Source organism: Anarhichas minor, unplaced genomic scaffold (genome assembly GCF_050575085.1).
Source record: "Anarhichas minor isolate MPS153535 unplaced genomic scaffold, ASM5057508v1 ptg000017l, whole genome shotgun sequence".
Classification (NCBI taxonomy): Eukaryota; Metazoa; Chordata; class Actinopteri; order Perciformes; family Anarhichadidae; genus Anarhichas; species Anarhichas minor.
Genome location: NW_027466463.1, coordinates 19,953,334 through 19,976,498, shown reverse-complemented (window position 1 = coordinate 19,976,498; position 23,165 = coordinate 19,953,334). Strand labels below are relative to the sequence as shown.

General features: G+C 47.0%; 1 protein-coding gene across 4 annotated transcripts in view; it reads right to left on the bottom strand.

The window, feature by feature from the left end:
* srcap (Snf2-related CREBBP activator protein) overlaps positions 1-23,165 on the bottom strand; it is a 31,990-nt gene continuing 8,825 nt past the window's right edge. For 2 of the 4 annotated variants that reach the window (XM_076094168.1, XM_076094169.1), the window contains 27 exons: positions 22,561-22,765; positions 20,810-20,979; positions 20,261-20,354; positions 20,069-20,158; positions 19,603-19,776; positions 19,272-19,492; positions 18,257-18,434; positions 17,955-18,091; positions 17,588-17,757; positions 14,964-15,293; positions 14,037-14,223; positions 13,773-13,942; positions 13,347-13,498; positions 13,044-13,259; positions 12,708-12,872; positions 12,320-12,454; positions 11,345-11,674; positions 10,240-10,418; positions 9,808-10,121; positions 9,451-9,653; positions 8,707-8,876; positions 8,408-8,604; positions 7,770-7,884; positions 7,153-7,278; positions 6,737-6,913; positions 6,469-6,552; positions 1-6,323 (listed from right to left, as the gene is read on the bottom strand). In XM_076094168.1, the coding sequence (XP_075950283.1) occupies positions 1,491-6,323; positions 6,469-6,552; positions 6,737-6,913; positions 7,153-7,278; positions 7,770-7,884; positions 8,408-8,604; positions 8,707-8,876; positions 9,451-9,653; positions 9,808-10,121; positions 10,240-10,418; positions 11,345-11,674; positions 12,320-12,454; positions 12,708-12,872; positions 13,044-13,259; positions 13,347-13,498; positions 13,773-13,942; positions 14,037-14,223; positions 14,964-15,293; positions 17,588-17,757; positions 17,955-18,091; positions 18,257-18,434; positions 19,272-19,492; positions 19,603-19,776; positions 20,069-20,158; positions 20,261-20,354; positions 20,810-20,979; positions 22,561-22,765 (9,522 nt within the window). In that variant the 3' untranslated portion in view covers positions 1-1,490. The remainder of the gene's footprint in view (positions 6,324-6,468; positions 6,553-6,736; positions 6,914-7,152; positions 7,279-7,769; positions 7,885-8,407; positions 8,605-8,706; positions 8,877-9,450; positions 9,654-9,807; positions 10,122-10,239; positions 10,419-11,344; positions 11,675-12,319; positions 12,455-12,707; positions 12,873-13,043; positions 13,260-13,346; positions 13,499-13,772; positions 13,943-14,036; positions 14,224-14,963; positions 15,294-17,587; positions 17,758-17,954; positions 18,092-18,256; positions 18,435-19,271; positions 19,493-19,602; positions 19,777-20,068; positions 20,159-20,260; positions 20,355-20,809; positions 20,980-22,560; positions 22,766-23,165) is intronic. The other 2 variants (XM_076094170.1, XM_076094171.1) reach the window with 2 other exon arrangements.

Here is a 23,165-nt window from a genome sequence, read left to right as displayed (position 1 = left end):
TAATTTTTGGTCTTTTTATTCAACTGTAATTGTCTTAATTGTTAAAGTAAAACAATGGAATTACAAGGGATCAAAGGAATGCAACAAATGGAGAGAGACAAATCAAAAATAAGACCATCACCATAAACTACCCCCCCCCCAAATATCCAAAAGTAAATCGACAATTTACAGTCATCTGGAACTGTACCAGTCATTTTATTCACATATTTTTTTTTACATGAAGTGATGGTGACAAAAAAAGAAATGGGTGAAAAAGAAACCATTAGTCCGGCAGCACTGATGCACCGGGTGCTTTTCTTGATATTCTGGGTTTTGTCGTTTGTTTGGCTTTATTTTAATAACGAGAGAAGCTCAACACCCGAGCTTCAGGTGCTTCACAAGGCAATCTGAGGTTCAAACCCATTTGGCCAAAGAGGCACTCTTCATTTAAACAACTTGTCCTTCTGATATAAATACATGACGAAGTGGACCGCAACTATAACTGCCTTTGGGAAGATTTGGGGGGAAATTACTTGTTTTGCTGCTCCAGGTCTGTGACCGGCAGCAAAAGATGTTCCAAGACAATTTGCAACTTCAATTAATACATTTTCAAGGTACCAGGAACCAATTAATCGACTGAAGTTGATGTTAAACCCTAGAACTACACCACTATGTACTCAAAAGCCGAGGGCCACAATATCAGATGTGCAAATGAGAAATGCAAGGCTGGATTTAAAAATGAATCCGATGAACAGAAACGGACAAAACAACAAAAAGAAAACTGCAGGGGGGGGGGGCAAGCAAAGACAAGCTCCAGCATAGTGCAGCAAAGATCACATTGACAGATCTGGTCTCCTCCTAATACCCTGGAAGAAATAATAAAATATGCATAACTTATCAACTGACTACAAAGAAACAGTCAGGACAGCTGACGAAATTTATCAAAACCAAACTCTCTAAAACCTCCAACTTACAATACAACTGGTCACTCATAAGTTTTTAATGTCACACAGATGACGTTTCGTTTATGACCCTAATAGAGGGCGCCGTATAATCCCATCTTAACACAGAAGATCTGAGTGTTCCAGTCTTTAATGATTACAGTACATAATGTGAACTAGCAACTTTCTTTTGCACCTTTGTCCCCCTAAAGTCCCAGTGGTGAATTTATCCACTGTACCATCTCTCGGTCTGTTTTGCGGATGCACGAACAGTGGCGCCACATTTTTTATTTATTTTTTTTTTTTTTTTACCCGACATCCCCGAGCCTTCCCCCAGCGTGACAATGGCTGAGCTGGTGAGAGGACCAGCTCCGATTGGATGAGGGAGAGGGCCCAAGAGGCAGGGAGGTCCCTGGCTTGTGCAGCACTCAGTCCTCCTTGCATTCATTAAGAGTGCACACAAAGTAGCAACCGTGGGGAGGTCGTGACATGCTCTCGTAACGTGCTCGGCAACAGCACTTCCCGCTTCCATTTTTATTTATTTTTTTTAACCCCTTTTGGCACTCTTGATCATGTCTTGTTGTGTCGATGTTGACCAGAAGAGGAGCGGGTGCTGGCGGCCGGTGACCTGGCCTGCACCGCTGCGAGCGCGGCGACGCTACGCAGCACTCTGTTCGCCGTCCCCTCCGCTCCCGAGCTGCTCGTCACCTCCTGCGAGAGCTTCTGGGACCTCCTGTCCCTCCGACTCTCCCTGTGGTGGCCCCGCTTGTCTCTGCTGCGACCCCTCTCGCTGCCGGAGGAGGCTGCGCGGGACTCCCTGTGTTCCGTGTTTTGAGAGCTGATACTGTGGGTTCGCTGGCTGCTGTTGCTGTTGCTGCTGCTGCTGCTGCTGCTGCTGCTTCTTCGGCTTCTGCTGCTGCGTCCGCCGTCACTGCTCATGCTGCTGCAGGCGCTGTGGCCCCGGGACGAGGACTGCGTCTCGGCCTCGCCCTCCTTTCCCCTCGACGACTTCCTACTCCCTCTCTCCTTATCCTCTGCTCTAGACCTCTTGTACTCCAAATCCATGGGTGGAACCAGAGAACCGGGGCACTGTCTGGTGGAGCGGGAGGCAGAGCGGCTTGTCTGGTTGGGCATTGAGGGTTTGCTGCCACTGCTTTTATTATTGGTAAGATTTACAGAGTTAGTCTGAAGGGAGGCTGGTACACCTTTGCTTTTCGGCTTTTGGTTCTTGTCAGAGGAGGAGGCCTTAGCACCAGGGTCTCTCCGAAGGGTGTGGCCGGGGGTGTCCACCCTGCCTTTCATTGCTAGGAGCTTGGCTGCCGCATTGAGTGCAGAGCACCTCTTCCCCAGAACTTCGGGCTCACGAGGCAGCGAGGGCACGCTGTTTGTCTGAGCTTTACTGTCTTGTGAAGGCTGAGATCCTGCAGACTTCCTGGTGACCCGAACAGAAGATGTATCACTGCCCGACTCTCCACCCGTGGATGGGTTGGCGTTGTTTGATGCATTTCTGTTGCTGTGCGCAGATTTCTTTCCTTGCCGGCCGTTGCCCTTTTCCTTCTCGTGATCTTGTAGCCCGCGCTTTGCTGAGCGAGTCAACCGGTGCTCCTTCCTGCGCTTACCGTTGTCAGAGTCTGAGGAGGTGGAGGAGGAAGACCTGGAGCACCTTCCCCGAGAGGTAGCGGCGGTGAGCTCCTTCTCCCCGCCCTCTTCGTTCTTCTCCTCCTTCCCAGTTTCCGAGGTGACGTCCATTCGCCTCTTCTTGGCAGGGAGTCGATTCTCGTAAGTCCTCTTGTGGTGAGCTTGACGAGTGAGCGTCGATGTGGAGCACCCAGACGATGACGAAGAGGAGCGAGCGGACTCCTGACTACTCTGGCGACTAAGAGGCCTTTTCTGGATTGGAGTCTTCTGATCTTCAGTAGTTTTCTCCACCTCCTCTTGCTTGAGTTCTTCTTTCTGAGGGGCAGCTGCAGGCGGCGCTCCCTCCCTTCCTGACTCTAGGTCTTTGGTCTCCGAGGAACTCTCCACCCTTCTTCTTTTAGGCTGAGACTTAGACGAGTCCTCCTTTTTGTCATCCTCCTCCTCCTTGCTGGTCCTTGCGCCATCCTCCACAGCATCTACTTCCATTTCTGTCCCCGTGTCCAGGTCACCTTTAGATGCAGACACTTTCTGCGTTTGCTCTAAAGTTGGTTTCTCAGATGACTCACTAGAAGAAGCAGATGTGGGTGTCCGGGGCAGGGCCTCTGTCTGGGCTGGTGCGGACACGTCACTGGACGCAGAGCTTTGCACTTGCAGGGGAATTACTGCAGACGTTTGTGTGGTGCAAACCGGAGGAACGGCTTTGGTTGGGGCAGCTGTGGTAGCTGCTACTGCTGCTACTGACTCAGGGGTGGCTGTGGTGGTGGATGCTTGGGTGGTTGTGACAACGGTTGTGGTAGTGACTGCAATGGACTTTTCTGGGGATGATGTAGTTGTGGTGACTGTCGGTAATGGAGCTGGTGTAGAAGTTGTTACGGGAGGTGGGATCTTGACTGTCTTTTCTGCAGTTGTGGGCGGGGTAGTTGACGTTGTGTGTTCTTTGGAAGGGGCTGCTGCTGCTGCTACTACAGGGATCGTCTCTTGTCTCTCTGTTGGGGACGATGTAGTTGCTGTAACTGTCTTAGCCTTGGCTGTAGTAGTTACACTGGCAGACGTTGTTGGGGAAGGACTACAGGTTGGGGTTGGTACAGCACAAGGTTTTGCCGAGGACGCGCCGGCCACAGGAACAGCAGATAGCTGTCCATGTGTGGCCACTTGAGCCGTTGGTGGTGGTGAGGTTGCGACTGGTTTGGTAGCTGTCACATTAGTCCTTGCTTGGTTTGGAGAAGATGCAACTGTACTTGCAGCAGATACTGAGACCGTTGTTACTGATGGTGTTGTAGAAGCAGACATGGTTGGGCTCGCAGTGGGAACTGTGCTCGAGCTAGTTGGACTAGCTTGGACTGTTTTTACCGTCGTCGTCACAGTTGTTGCCGTAGTGGGGGAAGATGTTGAGGTCGCTGAAGCTGAAGCTGAAACCTTCTGGGTGGCAGCCGGAGCAGAGGTAACAATAGCTGGGGTAGATGTTGTAGATGACAGAGCGGAGGCTTGCGGCAAATCCTTCACAGCAGTAGTTTTAGTTGTGACTGATTTCACTGTAGTGGTGACTGCTGGTGCAACGCTGACTGTTTTTGATATCACATTAGAAGTAATCGTTGTGTCGGGAACTGATGTGGGAACTGATGCGGGAACTGCGTTGACGGCCACGGCAGAAGATGACACAGTCGATGTCGTGGCAGCTGGTGTGGTATTGTGTGGTCCTGTTGATTTCATAGTTGTAGAAACTGAAGGTTTTGGTTCTACTGGCGCTTTAGAAGCAGTGGAAACCACAAGTGTTGGTTGTACACCGGTAGGAGTTGATGTGACAGTGCTGGCAGGTGGCAAAGGAGTTGTGGTAGCTGGGGTAGCAGTGGCTGGGATAATAGCAGACGTAGAAACAGGACAGGACACCTGGGTTGATGCTGGGTCTGCACTTGGAGCTGTAGCCAGAGCAGAACTTACGCATTGGGCTGAGGCTGATGTGGAGGCAACAACAGAAAGAGGTGCAGATGCAGTGGGTGCAGGTGCAGTGGGTTCAGATGCAGTGGGTGCAGGTGCAGTGGGTGCAGGTGCAGTGGGTTCAGGTGCAGTGGGTTCAGGTGCAGTGGGTTCAGGTGCATGCACTGAAGCTGCGACTGGTGTGGAAGCTTCATCTGTTGTTGTGGGGGATTGAGCTGGATTTGGAGCCGGGGCTGAAACCTTAGTCTTAGTGTCTGTTTCCTCAGCTTTGGTAGACTGGGAGGCCTGACTTGTAGTGACAACAGCAGCTATCGGGGTCTCCGACTTGTTTGGAGACGGAGGTGTTGGCTCTGTGCTAGCTTCAGTTTTTGATAGATCAGATACACCAGTAGGGGTTTTCTGATTTTTAGAGTTCTGTCCTTCACTGACAGTTTCTGGCGTGGTTGTGGAGTCTTTGCGAGGACGACCCCTCTTACGTTTTGGGGAGAGGGGGGGGTTCCCTTCCTCACTTGGCAAGGTAGGCAGTGGGGAAGGGGCCACTGTGTTGTCAGGCTCAGGTAACCTAGGGGGAGTCTTCGGGGGCCGGCCCCTTTTTCTTTTCAAAGGTGTCACAAGAGAATTGGACTCTGTGGATGTTGAAGTGGCGTCTTTGCCTGGTGGTGTGTCAGTTTTTCTGGACTGGTTCCATCCCCTTCCTCGGCCCAGATGCTGCTGTTGCTCTATCAGCTGAGCAGCCATGCGAGATTCAGTTTCCAACCTGCGCCGCACAGGAAGATTTCTCAGCACGGGCATGTCCGGAGAATGATGGGGTGGAGAATATGGAGGATAACTTCTGACAGGCGGCAGGTGCACAACCGGACTAGGAGTAGAGTCCTGGTCCTGAGGAGATTTGGTAAGGGCCCCTTTGCTTTTGCTGTCGGGGCTTGGCGACGTGTTGTCTTTGTTTGTTTCGTCGACGAAGCCGGCAGTGTTCTCCTCCACGGTTGCCTCCTCTGAAGAAGCTCCACCTCCAGTGCCGCTTCCTCGCCGCCTCCTCCGTCTCGGCTCCTTCTCCTCCACCACCGTGACCAGCCGCCCCGGAAGCTTCCGCAGGACTTTGGCCGACGGAGAGTCTTCAACCAGGCCCCGCAGGACTTCACAGTCGGCTGACTGACGCTTGCGAGGCGATCGGGAGCTGGTGGACGGGGGAGACATGGCGCTGTGGTCTTTGACGTCATCTTTTGCCTGATGGTCCACCGGGCAGCTGGATTCTAGCGATGACTCAGACGCCCTCCTCTCGTTCTCCCCCTCTTTGTCCTCTCGGCAGGCTTTGAAGGTCTTGCCGTCAGTCTCCCCAACACACTGTGGTTTCCCTCCGGGGGGAGAGGCTGTAGGAGGGGAAGGGCCTGGACTGGGATTGGAGCGGTTTGGCGGAGTCCTGGTTTTGATGGTCTGGTGATCTCTGGCAGGAGAAAGTTTGGAGGAATCTTGAAGCTTGGTTGATGAGGTTTTGTGATGGTCTGTGTGGGACGGGGTGGTAGACACAGCAGTAGTGTCTTTGGCAGCCCCTCGTCCTCTCAGACCACAGCGGAGTCTTTCAGGCACTTCTCTAGTGGGCTCGGGCTCGGGCTCAGGTTCGGGCGAGGCCCCACGCAGACGACCACTGGTCCTGGTAGAGGTGACGATCTTGTCCTTGTCCTTGGGTTTACGGCCACGGCGGGCTGGCTGAGCAGGCTCCACAGAAGCAGGCGTTGACGAAAAGTCATCGTCGTCCTCATCGGATGACGCGTGGAGCTTTAGGCCCTCTTCCTTGGCCTGGTCAAGGCCCTTTCTAGCAGCCTCCACTTGCTCCTAAACACACACCAGCAGAGCGGAGTTACAGTTGTGGTCATGGTAATCAAGTTGAATTTATCAAATCAAACTTCTAGAAAGCTGAGCTGTTGAGACACAGTTCTGTCATTTCAAACTAAGCAAAAAGGTGAAGATGTGTCGTTACCTCCGCCTGCTTCAGCTCCTCTTTGCATACGTCTTCTAGCGAGGCCTCCAGGAAGTTCATGGCGTAGCGTTCAATGGGAGTGAGCTGGAGACAGGCAGAGCATGTGGTGAGTTAACAGAGCATAAACCAAAGAGATAATGCAGATGCGCACCAGAAGTTACTTTATCATATTTATTGTTTGTATCAAAGATGTATAATCCAGCCATCCAAGAGCTCAAACCAATGTTCTATCCTTAAAATAACAATTCAACAGATTAAGATTACTCACCTGCTCCACCAGAGCAGCGATTTCCTGCTCAGCCTTTGAGAGTTCCTCCACCTCCTCTTGTTCTCCTCCATCATCCAGCGGGATGTTCTCGTTGAACTCCGCCAGTTCTGCCACCTGCTCTGCTTTGGCCTGAGAGGCGGCGACTATGTCCTCCTCGTCCTCTGCTCGACACAGAGCCTGTGAGAGTCAGTTCAAGATGATCACGTTATTCATACACACACACCAACAGATATTTTGGAAACGCCTCGTTGTCTTGATATGTTTGACGGTTTCAAATGAGGTTTAGGTTAATAAGTTCAGCATCAGCAAGTCCCAAAAATACAGCAGTCACGGGTTTAAGACACTTTAGCATTGGCTTCAGTTTAGAACCGGAGGTTGCCTCCTTTGTTTCTATAATTCAATGTGATGCATCTGACCTGCTCCAGAATGGTGGTGCTCTGTTTGTTGACAGCCTCCTCCTCCTCGACTTGAGGCACCGACAGCTCCACCGCCACCTCCCTCTTCTCCCCTTCGTTCATATCAAACAGATCTCGGATGGTTTGCTGAGGAACAAAGTAAAAAAAGGAAAATGGTTCTCTGTACTTGAAGAACAATAAGGAGATACTTGAACGGCTTGATGCCCCGACGTTAACATACCCAACAAGAGCAGTTGTGCTAATGCTGTCATTGATTCAATGGATTAATTAGAAAATGTTGCAACGTCGGCATACTTCAAACCGCACAAGTGGCATTACTAAAGACATGTTTAATTAAAGTGGACGAGGGCACAGCCGGTGCATGTTTGTGTTTGGATAAAGCAATGATTCATCACCACGTGGTGAACAGCTGATGAGACAGAAGAGAGAAATAACATACTTCAATTTCACTTTAAGCTCCGCACTTTTATATGAAGTGCAGCCGGTAGTAGAAACAGTGAGATGTGGTAAAATAGATGTTATCCTTATATGAAATTATATAATTTTAATAAAGTGGGGTATTGTGTTAAAACAAAGGCCAACGTCGGTAAAATAAATGTTAAAATGTAAATTCCTACCTCTTTGAAGAAGGCCGTGGTGAAGTTTCCTCCTTCGATAGCCATATCTCCCAGCATCCTCTTCTGATTGGCTTTCTTCAAGATGTTCTCCTCCACTGTTCGCTCGCTGATCAGCCTGAAGAGGAACATTTAAAAAAATATGTTGTTGAAATCACATTCGTTCAAAAGTAAGGCCTTAAAATAATATATTATTGATCAAACTTTCCAGTTCTCACTGACATATTCCTTGTTTGTCTCCTTCATACACCGTCTACCGTCTTATTGTGTCCTCATCTTCTGTTTTGCTTTTTAACTTTAGTCGGGACTTATACAGGACATTTAACACAGACATTTTGACTTTTCAACAAATATGCATGTACCATTAGAGTCATCCATGTGTGGATCTACATTTAGACAATAAACTTACAAAGTCCCAGAACCTTTTACTGACCACAGAGTCTCACCACTCTTCTGTCTGGTTAAGAACACGTTATACTTCCTGTTTTGATTCATGAAAGTGAAACTGCAGCCGTAAGCAAACACACGTGACAAGAATTTAAGAGGTTCAGCCTTTTCCCTACTCGTTCCTGTTCCTGTTCACACGTGAACTCCGTCACTACACGTGTCGCTCCTAAATAAGTGCACTTTTAATCCGTCACCTGTAGATGTGGACGTCTCTGGTCTGGCCGATTCGGTGGCAGCGGTCCTGCGCCTGAGCGTCCATGGTGGGGTTCCAGTCGCTGTCGTAGAACACCACCGTGTCGGCCCCGGTCAGGTTCACGCCGACGCCTCCGCTGCGAGTCGACAAAATGAAGCAGAAAATACGCCGATCTGCGTTGAAGCGCTCCATGAGGGACTGAAGGAGAAGAAAGAGGATGCACAGAGAGATTAAGCATGAGGTCAAAATCAAATTCTATTTTCACCCCCATGGTCGTGTTGAAAGCCCCGTCACACTCACCTGTCTCATCTCCACACGGGTGCTGCCGTCCAGACGGAGGTAGATGTGTCCGTGGTAGTTGAGGAACTGCTCCAGCACGTCCAGCATTCGCGTCATCTGAGTAAAGATCAGCACTCTGTGGCCTCCCGTCTTCAGCTTCCTCAGCAGAGTGTGCAGAGTCTGCAGCTTACCTGCACGTCATAAAAAGACAAATTATTTAGGAAAACAAACAGTCACTAATAGAGTTTTTAGAGTGCATGGAGAAAGTAAACCTCCCCTGGAAGAAAACATGAATGTTTTTAGTCCCATTATAGGATGAGGTCGTGGTGCACTTCAGCCTCTTGTGGCCAAAGTTAGTATTACAACAACAAACACTTTCACAACAGAAAAATGACCCAACAAAGAAAAACTTCACCTCCCTAAATAAAAAAATGACTTAACTTAAATAGTTTGTAAAATAAATAACTTGATGAACAACAACTACAGCTTAAGGTGGGCTGAACTTTAAGGTGGACCAGTGCTATTCTCCTTTAGTGATCCTCTGAGTTTTCCATTTTTAATATGTCTTTTAACTGATCGCACGGTTAAACAGTTAATTATTAACATGGTGAAAAACGGTTTTGCCAGGATAATTTTCATAAGTTATTACATTTTTAAGTCATGATCACAGTAGAGAACACTTAGATTAGTCCAAACAAACTCTCAGCAGCGAGCTTTAATACTGTATTTGGAGTTTCTCTGCTCTTTGTATCGAAACATGCTTACCACAATCATACTGGATGAGCCTCAGGTCTGGGAACTGGGTCCTCATGTAACACTGGATTCGATGGAGACTGCGAGTACGCGGAGTGACTTGAGTCGACAGCAGGGAGGAGAAGACTGCCTGCTTGTGGCTCAGAGAGGGAGGAGGATGGCAGCAGTGCATGGAGATCTGAGGAGCCTCCACTGGGGGAATCGCAAATGTAAACCTAAAGATGGGCACAATGAATAACAGTCAAGTCACAAATCTTTCCTCTTAGTTAAAGCTCTGAACCCCAAAACAAGCAAGTTCTCTTTAAACAAATCCCAAAACTAAACCGTTTATCCTAGCCATGAAAGAAGTGTCGTGGATCAGGTATCTACCGGTCTATGATGGTATTGAGCAGCTGCAGCCTGTCGTCAATGCGTTGGATGGCCTCTCTCACGGCGCGACTCTGAAACCAGAAGTCGGATTCGTTTTCCCACTGCGAGTAAAGAGTGCTGCTGTGGCCCGAGCGACTCCACTCCCTCTGAGGGCGCAGGGCGGCCGGCGAGGGCCGGGGGCCGGGGAGGAAGGTCAGGAAGTCCAAAACCTCGCGGCCGTACATGGGCTTCGCCGCGCAGTGGTTCTCGTTGACCCGGATGATGAAGTCCAGTCGGCTGTCGCGCTGCTGCTTGTGGCTGTCTGCTAGCCACTTCTGTTGAGTGAGAGGGAAAACGTCAGCGAGGTAAAGAGCTGGAACACAAGACGCTTAAAACGGCACAGGTTGTATTTCTTTTATGCATTTGTGTTGTTCTGTATCACAACTTGCTTACCATGTGGAAAGGAGAGCGAGGAGGAGGCCGAGGAACCCTACTGCGTGGAGGGAAGGCTTTAACGCCTGCACTGGGCCTCGACTTTGTTGTCACTGGTGTTTGGCTGCTGCTGCCGCCGCCGTCACGTGGTGCTGCTGAAGACTTGGACGCAGAGGACGAGGAGGCCACCGGAACTGGAGCTGAGGACAGAAAAGAAAGCAGAGCGTTTTAAAATAACTGTGGATTTAAATTTGGCTAATTGAGAGAAAGCCTAACCTGTATTAGATACCTGTTCTTTTTATCGTGATATAATCTAATCTCATTTGTGCCTCATTTACTCTTTGAATATAATTTACAGTCTTTAAATGTGTGAAGTTTTAAATACAATGAATACAATTTGAGTCCGACTGCAACTTTGTAGGTCTTGCATGATGACAATAAATTTATTGAATCTAGAATCAAACAGTAAAATGTTCAGCTGTGAAAAATGACTTGTTTAGACTTCTAGAGGGTACACTGTTACCTTTAGCAGGACTTTGATGGAGTTATTGTAAATTCATCCTTTGTGTAATAATCTATCGGTTAGATCAGCTGTTACTTTGCCCGTTTGCAGTCTTTCATCACACACTAGCGTACTCGTAGAAAGCCCATTAAGAAATCTGGTTACATGTATACATGAACATCTTTATTCTCCAGGAGAATTGTACTTTCTCTAATGCCATATCCCAAATTATGAAACTAGGTTCCTTGTTTACACAACATATCAGAAATTAGCTTCCTAGAGGAGGCAAGCAGTAACGTTTAGTTACAGTTAGTCAACTGATGGAACAAGTAGAAGTAATGCTACTTTTTATGTAAAAACCAAGTATTTCTATTAGTCTTAAAGCAGGCTGAAAATATAAATATACTAAACTGGCTTCAAGGTACTTTCCTGTGACTACCTAAACATTCTTGCATGTTTCATCCTGATACATCTGGCACTCTAAGCAGATTAAAAATACAAAACTGGAGTGGCGCATTAAAGATTAGTGGCAACATCGTTGTGACCCAGTTCTGCTCGTCATGCATGCACACAGAGTTGTGAAACAGCCGAGGGAGAATAAAAGCCCCGAGCTCGTTCTCTCACCTGGCTGCTCTGAGCTCGATGGAGGAGGCTGCACTACTTTGAGGACAGGGCGAGGGGGGTGGGGCTGGTTGGGGGTCGAGCTAGGGTTTCCGGGAGGAGCTATGGTGTAGTGGGCAGTGGCAGGACCGGGGGTGCGCTGGGCAATCTGCAGTGGAGCGGTGTTTCTGACAGGGGTTGTGTTGGCGTGCGGGTGCAGGGAAGGGGATGTCAGAGGAGCAACGCGGGGGGAAGGGGCCACTGCCAGCGTGGGCACGGGCCCGCCGTCCTTGCCTGCTGTCTGACGCACAACGATCTTCACGACACCGGGGCAGCTCACCATGGTGGGGGGCACTGAGGAAACACAAAACACATGTGAGAAACAAGGCTTCTTAAAGGATATCGAGCTGTAGACAGGATTTAAATTACTTTCAATTAAGCACAAGTGAATGATTAAAGTTACTACAAGGAACTTTTGTGTTGACTTTGGACAAAAGCAGCAGTGTTTCTGAGCACCAGAGTCCCTTTAAAAAAACCTCTCATTCTACTGCAGCAGGGTCTGACAGTCTGCTCCTCTCAGTCCTGGTTCTGGTTCTCCCGTACCTCCAGCGGGTCCAGCAATACGTCCTGGGTCTCCAGCAGCGTGGTGTCGGCTCCAAGAGAGGAGAAGCTCTGCTCCTGGAGGAGGAGACGCTGCTGCTGCTGGGAGCTCCGGATCTGGGTCTGTCCATGGTGGACCGGTCTCTGCTGGAGGACTTGGGTCTGTCCCCGGTGGCTCCGATGACGAGCATTAAGAATAACTCTATAGAAATAGACCATCTTCTCTCTGATGGTCTCTTTACTGATGGAGGTCATATAGAGGGTCAGGACTACACTGAGACTGGTTCACAAACAGTTAGAAGTTCCTCGCAGTAACTTTTAAGATAACAAAACAACTTTGCTTGATAATTGTGTCTGCTAAGAGGCAGAACATGAACAGGAGAAAGACGGGTTAAAAACCTTGCGCTGAGGCATTGTGAGGCAGTCGATTGGCAGGTGGAGCAGTAGAGGTGATGTTGCTCGTGATGGCCACCTGGGCAGGCTGGCTGATGAGGTGGTGCTGCACCCCGCTGGACACCAGGTGCATCACATTACCTGCAGCGAGAGAGAGAGAGAGACAGACGGGTTTTCTCCTCAGAGCCTCCAGTATCCACATTATAGCCCATGATACCAATGAACTAAAATGATTCCTTCATTAAGCACTATTTTCAAGATATTTCAGATTGTTTACCATCAAAATTCAAGTGATTTAAGCACCTTGTGCAAACCCTCTTAACAGACCAAACAACCCTCTTCCTTAGTTTATTCACACACCCTGTGAAAACACACAAAGCCGTCTCACACCAACCTTGAACTGGGCGTGGAGAAGCTGCTGGGACTTGGTGGATCTGTGCTCCAGACAGAGTCAGCTTGTTGCCCTGAAGCTGGAAGGTGACGGGTTTACTGCCCTGACACGACGACACAGGTCGACCCGCCAGGGAGGCCAGCTGGGCTATGCTCACTACCTCGCCAGCTTAGGAAGCAAAACAGAAAGAAGATGTGGATCAGAAACAATATTACATTACAGTTTACTACAAGTTACTGATACGAGAGTCTTTGAGACATTGAGCACACAGTTCAGTTGAGCTAAAGGACCAGTGTGTAAAAAAGGTGGGTGATTCTCTAAAGACACAAAAGTACTCACAAGGCAACCTCGCTTGCATATCTGGACTGAGCAGAACCCTCTGGGGCAGCACGCTGCCGGGGTTTGGGCTCGGGTGAGCCGAGATGCCGGCGACGCAGGAGGCAGTGGGAGGCCGCACGGTCAGCACGGGCTTTGGAGCGCCGGAGCGCACTGCAAGTTGAGCGGTAGGATGCATGGAGGGGCGAGGAGGGGCAGCGGTTGATACTGTACACACCACTAAAGGAAAAAAGGAGGGAAATAAAAGATAGAAATACATCGTCCCATTGAAATCATGTTCCAGCTTATTCGTCCCTCTTCACTTGCCTTGCTGGACGACAGGAGCAGGTTGAGGAGCTGAGGAGACCTCGGTGACTGGAGGAGGTTTGGGGGTCTGTGCTGCTGGAGGTACTGAGCAGGTCGGTTTGTTCATCAGGAGGACCGGTCGACTATCACTCTTAGGAGGTGGCTGGAACATCCTAAAACACAGACAGTGTGTTCATACATTTGAGTCTTAATACACATCCTACACTTATGACTCCTGCTTCAGATTTTATCCAAAGTGCTAATACGGCTCTTTTAATTTTGAGGTTTGCATCTGAAAATGCAGAAGAACATTGTTCAGTATCGACATCAAAATTATGTTTTGATACTTTACTTTGCAGAGGATGAGTATGTTTTTCTAAAAAAAAAAAGGTTTGCCTTCACAACTTTGTGTTTTTAAAAAGTCTTTACATTAGGTGTGCTGCGTACCTGTTGACCTTCATGCGGACTGGTCTGGGTCTCGGGGGGGGTTCAGGGGACTCCAGAACCTCCTGGATCAGCTGGCGGCTGACCTTGTGGCGCGGCAGGAAGACGTCTGCCTCGTACCGAGACACACGGCTCTCCAGACCAACGAGGTCAAACATGGAAAGATCGCAGCGCTGAGGACGCAAAAACATAAAAGTATTATATTATAACATCACGTCATCAGCATCGCTCGATACAAGACAAATGTCTTTTTCCTTTGTTGCTCACCTTCAGAGGAGAGACCTCCAGGGCGTCCTGCACCAGGGAGGCTGTGTGGAACACGATGGGCTTGGTGATGAAGGGGGACTGGATGGGTCGGGGGTCGAACAGGTTCGGGTGGTTGCACACTTTGCGGAGCTGCATCAGGATGTTGATCACAGACATGAAGTGACCGCTGGCCAGCGTTTCCCGGGTCCTTTGAATCAGAACACAGAGACAAAACTATTAATACAAACAATATGAGAAACACAAGTAATCTTAGGGAATAATTGAGATGAGGAATTTTACACAAAAAGTACATGTGTAAATTATTCTAGCTCCAAATTCATGCAAATTATAAATTATTGAAGCAGAATATTACATTAGATAAAAACATGTGAATTTTAGAAATGATTACATCTATTTTCTTTTGGATACATTCGGACTTTACAGCGCTCTGGAGTTTTGGGAACATTTGGATCAGGAACCGATCCTACGCTCCACAAAAAGTACAACACTAATAGTATTAGTTTTGCCTAATCTTTACCTGCAACTGTGCAGAAATATCAGGTTTTAACACAATGAATAGACATGCAAAATAATGCTCAGCATTCAAATGATGATTTAGAATTTGAATGTCAACGACTTGAATGTAGCTTTGAAGCTTCCAACTATTCAGAACAGCGATACAAACTAAAACTACAGCCTCCATAATGATCATAGAGTGGAATAAACACCTCTCTCAAGAGTCTCAACAGAAACTGAACTTTTTAAGCTTCATGTTGGTTGATTTATTGCAGTTTTAGCTCAGTATACCTAATAAACAAGACAAGAGAATGTGAGAACGAAAAACCATTAAATGCAAATACCATTTTTACACGTTTTCCAAGAAGACATCTCAGGTTTGCTTCATAATCTATTTAGTGTGATCATCTCTGAATTATCCTTTCCACTTACGAGGCCTGTGCCATGAAGTCGTCGTAGAGGAATCTCTGTCTCTTGGAGAGCCGGCAGCGCACCACGTGCTCGTATTTCTTGGGCATCTGCTTCTCCACGTCGATCTTGATCCTCCGGAGCAGGAAGGGCCTCAGCACCTTGTGGAGCCTCTTCACCAGGCCCTCGTTGTACTCCTGGCTGCCCTCGATCATGCCCGTCAGCGGGTTGGAGAACCACTCCTTGAACTCGCGGTGGGACTGGAAGACGTGGGGCATGAGGAAGTGCATCAGAGACCACAGCTCCATCAGGCTGTTCTGCAGAGGGGTTCCTGTCAGCAGCAGTCGCCGGTGGCTGAAAGAGGGAGAAGACAACGTAGACATTTACAATACATGTAGTTAGATTTACAGAATTAGGATTATAGATGTGGGAGAAGAACTGGATAAATCTCAGTAAAATGGGGTTAGGTAAGACTCATTAAAGCTGCATGGATTGATTTTATTCTTATTTGTATTCACTCTCCCTTTAATTTTGGTCTCCAGAGGGAAATATCCGTCTCTTTAGCTGCTAAATGCTCCACTATGTTCACCAGTTAGTCTCCAACTGTGTCCGTTTGCTGCTGAGCAGGTTAGTTGGGTTTAACCTGGGGGGTTTATAAGACTTTACTGCTGCACCAAAACACTAGTTATAGGCCGTGAAACCATAAAAGCTTCATAGCTGGGAGGGTTGGGCCAAACGCCAGACTAACTTTACCACAAGGTGCTGCTCCCAAGAGGAACATAATGAGACAGAGAGACCAGGAATAAGAGGGCAGAGACTCCAGTTCACTTAGTGGTGGTAATGCACCTCAAAGCTGGTTTACCAACCGCCACTAAACACTGAAGAAGAAGAAGCAGCAGCAGCAGCAGCAGCAGAAGAAGCAGCAGCGAGTGAAGCAGCTCCGCAATCAGCAGGACAACTGACAGATGGATGTTTTATTTTACACGTTGCCTCCTAAATGTTTTTCAGCTCGTCTCTTTGCTCGTCTTCAAATCCAGTTTTCTTTGAAACAAACTCTTCTAACCGTCTCTTGTTGAACTTGCCTGAACGTTTCGGAATGAAAAATGCAAATTCAGCAGGTTTGCATAAAATGAATAGTGCTGTAAGCTCGTACACTGGACCGGTAAAACCAAATATCAGCCCAACCCTAGTGACTGATCAAAACACTGATGATAGCAGTCTGGAACAAATCTCTACAGATGGTCGAATGTTGTACATTCATAAAAACAAGACAATTAATAGTTGAATAATACTTTCACAGTATTGTTTGTGTTTTTAACTTGTTTGTAATTTGTGTTTCCTGGTTCTTATCCCTCAGCCTCCATGCTTGTAGTCCCTACATCTCATAGGACTACAACACCCTTGAGTTCTAGGTTTTTGCATTTGAATGCTAATTACAGACACTTTAATGAGGGACAAACATCTCCATTTGTGAGACGAGGTGGTTAACATTCACGTCCACACACCACTGAGTAAACAGTTAAGTGCTCCGGTGTATTTTGGGGACGCATTCATCGTCAAACGTGGTTAATACTGAATGATGGCTCGTGATGGCTGATGATGGCTCGAGCAATCCTTCAAAGTGCTTTGAAGCACCACAGAGACGAGAATAATGTGTCGTTTTGTAAATCAGCATTACTAGTTTGTAAAAAGCTTCTTGGTACATAACGCTGATGACACCTATTCAGATTATCCGCCTACAGGCCTGACTTCCAAAAGGAACACTGGAGTCATGATCATCAGTCTATGTGGTTATTATATCACAGACTGAGCAATAACTGACTGGGTGCTCTGCTTTTGGGAATAAAAGGACATACATTTTGCCAGGCTACAAAGAGTGATCTAGAAATTACATGAACATTTGCGTCAAGCTGTTTTGTTGCCTAAATGTCCTCTCCTCCTCCTCCTCCTCCTCCTCCTCCTCCTCCTTCTTGCTTCAGTTACAGCGAAACATTTTACATAATATTCCAACCAGCCGCTCATGAAAACAAAAGTTAAACTCGTCCAGCTTCAACACAAGTCTGGAGTTGCAGCACAGAGTAGCAGATTCCCCAGACAAGAGCAATAAGAGTTTACCAACAAGGTCACGGCGGAAGATTTGGTGTCAAAATTGAAACGCAAAAGTTCAATTTTGGCAATACTTTGGATTCAAACAGATTCTAATAGTGACCCTGATAACGTGAATGGGATCTGCATCTTGAGGAAGTCACTCCAAACAATGTCTGATTCCACCAGACGCACCACAACATCCCAGAAGCTGCCAAAATGTCTCCGCAGGTAAAAAGACACAGTCAGTCATCCAACACTAAGGATCAAAGTAAGCACGTCGCAAATATTGAGCAACTATGAATATTCTTCCTTGTAAAACATCCTGTGAAATCTGAAACATTGACACAAGTTTATCAACCGGTGGGGAAATTCCCAGAGAGAAGTCTGACATTTATTTTGTACTTGAAAGTGTTTTTGATTTCAAAGAAACTGACTTTTGGACTTCTATGCATGTGGCAGACGCTTGCCAAGTAGCCAAGGATCAAAACTCAAACTATACGATTATTAACCAACTCTACACCACCTAACTGATCTCTTTTCACTGACGAAGATCTACCGACCTGTTGAAGTTCAGCAGGCTCTGCCAGCGCTGGGACTTGAAGTTCTTGATGTTCTGGGCCTCGTCTAGGATCAGGTAGCGCCAAGACTTTCGCCGGAACGCCTGGTGATCCTGCAGCACCAGCTTGTAGGAAGTGATGCACACGTGGAAAGCGTTAGGCTTCGTCCAGCCCTGAGGGTAAAAAAACAACAATAGACAGTCAATATGGCTCAAATTTATGTTTAAAATAAACTGTTACACCTGTCACAGATACATGTATGTGAAGGAAATCGTTGTATCCGGAACTTACAGAACACAAAGCAGGAAAAACACAATTAAACACCAGCAAATAAGTAAATATTTACCATTAACACTCATCAGCTCATTACCTGTCTCTTCAGCTTTCGCTCCTTTTGGCTGCCGAAGTAAGTGAGGATCTTAAACCCGGGACACCAGCGTTTCAGCTCCATCTCCCAGTTCAACATCACACTGGTGGGGACGATGATGAGGTGAGGGCCCCAGTTACCTGAACACAATAAGTCAAATGATAAAAGCAGCTAGAAAAGAAGGAACGTTTGAGTTTGTTTAGTGTGTAAAAGTAGGAGTAGCACTCTCGGTAAACTAAAATGAAGCATTGAAGTGCTGTTTGTATAAACGGTACTAAAAGCATCAGGACCAGGTTTTATTTTACTTTTTTCACAGGCGAGGTGAGCCAGCAGAGCGATGGTCTGGATGGTCTTGCCCAGACCCATCTCATCAGCCAGAATGCCGTTGAGCTTCTTCTCGTACATGGTGACCAGCCAGTCGAGTCCAATGTGCTGGTATTCTCGCAGCGTGCCATGAAGCAGGAACGGGATGGGGGTCTTGACCTTTCATTAGGAAGAAAAGATGAGAAAATGATGGTTCAGAACCGCATAGGAGACACAAAGAGTCGTATAATGTGTTCACAGCAAACGCAAAAGCAGAGTGGTTGTTTCCATGTGGATACCAACAGACTTTCTGTTTCTTTCCACTATCAATCATGGCCGAAATAAACACTATTGCAACTTTGTACATGTTCGTGAGGAAACCAAACGTCTGTGTTCATAACATCATTTGGAGGCTTTTCACTGGGCTGTACTCACTGTATCCAACAAGACACAAGTCTGCTGGATAAATCTGGTTTACTACAGCAGAACGAACCCAGAATAAACAGATTGTAGTTGTGATTTAATCGCAATAAACGGATAAAAAAGATGCCGAAATAACTATATAATGATCCCGACTTGTAAGAAGTCTGAATTCGTGCTTTTGTCAGGTCTGTCCGAAAGATGACAAGCACACAACTTTTAAAATGCTTGTTTTCTGAATGGAGTTTTGGATCGATCGGTGGTTGGCAACTAGGCACAAATACAGCAGCGTTGTCAGTGTTTATACAGATTCATATATACACACAGTTTTATCTGGTCTCTGTACAAATATGAGGTACTATCATAGAGCTCTGGGTGACAAAAGACTATATTTTGTTCCTCAATTTCTGATTCAACAACGTCACTGAAACTCTCAACTTAGATTTTTTGGTTAACTCAGCATCTTTGCATTGACTTTGTATGCAATCGCGCTGCCCGAAAGCCCAGCATTTGGTGTGAGCGAACCATTGCTTCTTAAGAATATTTAGACAAATAAAATATACCATTGAAATATTCCTCTGAATATCGGGGACTGACCTTCGTCGTAGCCAGCGTGTAGCCTTTAGGCTGCAGGCTCTCTGCAGTCGCAGCAATGTGGCTGATCTCCTTCTTGGGCCGTGAGGTGGCGGAAGGTGGGCTGGTGTCTCCCTCCTTCAGCAAGACCTCCATCCCTTCATCCCCGCAGCCATCATCTGCCTCCTCACTCTCCTCCTTGTCATTCCCACTGTCGTCCTCTTCTCCGCTGTCTCCTTGTGAATCTGAGAAATGTTTGAAAAAAAAGGAAATCATTTAATAATAAATGTAAGAAGCTTGTGCTAAAAGCAGCAAACAGTCTTTAGGAAGCGTGCAGAGGTGAGCTGGTTGGTACCGGAGGAGGAACTGTTGCTTTCCACGTCGCTCTCATCTTCATCAGTCTCCTCCTCCTCATCCCCAGACACCTCTGAATCAGAGCTGTCTTTGGAGCCAGATGCAGACGGAGCCTCAAAGTCTGAGGCGTACGCTCCTTTGTACTTCTCCAGCAACTCCTCAACGCTCATGTCGCCTACAAGGGGAGCAGAGGTACGTCAGCGGACATGTTTACTGCTCCCGTTTAGTGTTTTAAAGCAGGGCACAATTTAAGATGAATGAAATGCTTATTCTACATATACAGGGTCTATTTAACATGTTTCTCCTGGAAAGAAGTCATTAATACAAATGATTTGGAAGTGATTTAAAGTCAATTCCTCTTCACCATTATCAGAAATCAAAAGAGCTCTTCAACCAGGAGAAAAACATAAACAACAAGAGGCTGACTCAACATGAGCGATGGCACTTTGTATTTCATGCATAAACACCTTCTTTGGCCAAGTCGTCCAGCTCCTCTGCGTGGTCCATGTTTCCCTCGACCTTCTCCTGAGCATCGATGGTGTCCTCCTCATCCTGAGCTGAAAACACACATTACATCTCTAATTACAGCTCAGTCAACAAACTACAAACCTATGTCATGTTTTTACTACTTTAGCTTCTTATATTGAGAGCACTCTTACCATCCTCTTCATTAGCAGTGAATTCACCGTCTTCCTCTGCCTCCTCCACCGATGAAGAGGTTTCATCAGAGCATTCTTCATCTGAGCCCGCCTCCTGTGTAACCCAACCATTCAGTGATTAAACCACATGGAAACATCTGTGGTCTGAATCAAAAGCACAAAAACCCTTACATCTATTTAGTGTTATTCTGTAATGTTATTGAGGTAACAGCTCATCTGTTTTCTGATAAATATTAGCACTAATAGTCGTATTTCAGGAAGGTTTGAGGATTATCAGGAACATTTGATAGCTGCACAACCCTAACGAACATTTACAACGTTCACCTTTGTTCTCACTTGCAAATGTGCAGTTTAGAAACTGAGTATTTGTAACACCCGTGTGATTTATCAGGTCAAAGTTAAGACCGAGACGAAGCCTTGTATTCGTTAGCGTTCCAATGTGCAAATCAGTACGCAATGCACCGGAAAATAAACCCTGTATTTATATGTAAATGTCTGGAAAAAGAGCTTGTGACAACGATCCCAGTCCCATCAGGTCGGTGTTGGTACCTGAGGCAGTTTGAGGGTGCTGAGTAACTGGTCCAGGGGCAGCAGGCCCTCCTCCTTCAGCAGCTCTATCTCCCTCTGATGGCTCTCGGCGTCGTTGCCCTCCTGCTGCTCCTCCACCTCGATGGTCTCCTCGTCATCCTCCTCCTCACAGGGAGGCTCAAAGTCTCTGTCTGCATGAAGGAACACGGATTCTTCAGTACTGAGAAATGACTTCCTGAGTATCGAACATAGCTGTGAGGAAACAGAGCGCTGTATAACATATCGAGATTGATTGGGTTCATAAGACACCACCCGGAGGCTCGACTGCAGTTCTCAAAGATGAGAAATGCTTCAATTATCACGGCCTGTGGAGGTAATTTGGTTTAAACAGCTTCTTTTGGTGGAGATTTCAGATTCTCGATGGTTAATCAGACTGTGATCGCACAGAAACGTTGCCAGATATTGAGATTTACATGAGACGGGACGACTGACTCACAGACATGAACCACTGCCAAGTCTGAGCAAAACCCTAAAACTGAAGTCACCTTCACGCTCCAGGAGTCGGCTGCCATCGACAACATGGCCAGCGGACTAGTCTGACGGGTCTGACGAGTCTCAGACGTCGTGCCAAGAAACGATTCACTGCGCTGACGAACACCAACACCCGCCTAAAGAGTGGAGCTCAGGTGAGAACATGGTCGCTTCTCTCCAAGACGTAATAACCTTGAGAATGAAAAACTGATTTTTTATCTCAACAGTTCCTCCGTGTAGCTATGACAACATCCCCGTCTGAACCAATGATTCAGCTCTGAAGGCAGAGTAAGAACTACAACATGGAGACAGTGAGCTCTGTTTATGAGCTGCAGCGTTTAGTGAATAGCTAGGGAGGCGTAGATCTCCACAAGGTGTGTCTTCCTCTCCCCACACAAACAAAGAAGAGTTGAATCTCACTAAACACAGATGGAGAGAAGCGTGTCTCTGAAAACTACGATCACCGGAGGGGAAACAACCGGTGCCACAGTTTGGAACAAAAGGAGCTCAAACGCCAACGAAATTGCCCGTAGCTGCTGAAAACGGGAATATTCTGGCACCCTATGTCTACCAGAGCTGCAGCTGATGGGACAAGTTAGCGAGCTAGCTGTAGTTAGCTAAGGCACTTGCAAACATAATACTGCAGCTTTCTGATGTATCGACATTCCACTATAACACAAGTTGCATACAGTAACATTTTAGTGTCAGGATCCAGTTTTTAGCTTTTGTCTTCTTTAAGGCTCCCGTTTTCGGTTCAGCTGCTCATAAACACTGAGCTCTGGGTTCTTCATACTGTTGGAAGTGCAACCGACCACTCAGCAGCTTTTAGGGATTTTGTTGTTGCTTGTAAGCGGACGGAAGTGACAAGGAGTCACCTCCACATGATACAAAGTCAATGGAGAGTTGGCGTTCTGTCTCATATAACAAATACAGGGAATAATTCATCTCGTATCGTGTCTGACTTCAGTGAATCATAACATATTGGGTATGAAATTATGCTCAAAATGAGACGGCAACTTTCTTTGGATGTCCGTTTTTGAGTCACGATAAAGACCAGAATGTGGTCTGAAACAGACTAATAACCTGCTGCCGGTTCAGAGGAGAGAGGCGTCAGCAGTCAGTGACGGCATAAAACATCAGTAAAATTAGCTTTTCAAAAATTGTGAGTCACAGCAACCATTAGAGGTCCTTAGGGAAACACAATCTCCCTACGCCTGACAGAGATACAAACAGCTCCTCACCATCCTCATCAGTGGCAGGTGGCCCAGATGTTTTGGGAGTCTGAGGAACCGGTTCCGGTTCAGGCTCAGCTGGCCTGCTGGGTGCCAGCGACTTGCTGAGGAGGTCAGAGTATTTCTCCGTCTGGCCGACAATGAAGTCCAGCTGAAGGTCCAGAGCCTTCTTCCTCTTCTCCTCCAGCCTGGACTGCTGCTTGTACTGCACCACCTTCATTCAGAGAAGATAAGACGTTAACACAGCTGTTCATGTCGACTGCATGCACACACGGAACAGAAACTCTGGAGCGAGAGTTTCACCCGGACAGTTTTGACGATCACACTCGATTGTAGCCAAATACAGATTTAAAGCATATAGTTTAGGAATTATCAACAGGTCTTAAGTATTTATTATTGACAATATGACAGTATTTGAGTGCCTTAAGAAAGAGTTTTCGCCAATCTGTGGCCATAAAACGAACAAAAAAAGGTAATTTTCTGCATTTTCTTTGTTTTCCCTAAATGTCAACGAAAACATACCGAACCAGGACCCAAAAGCCGAGGTACGTACCGGACCAGGACCCAAAAAACATGACTTTATGTGCACCGTTACACCACTGGTTTTAACACAG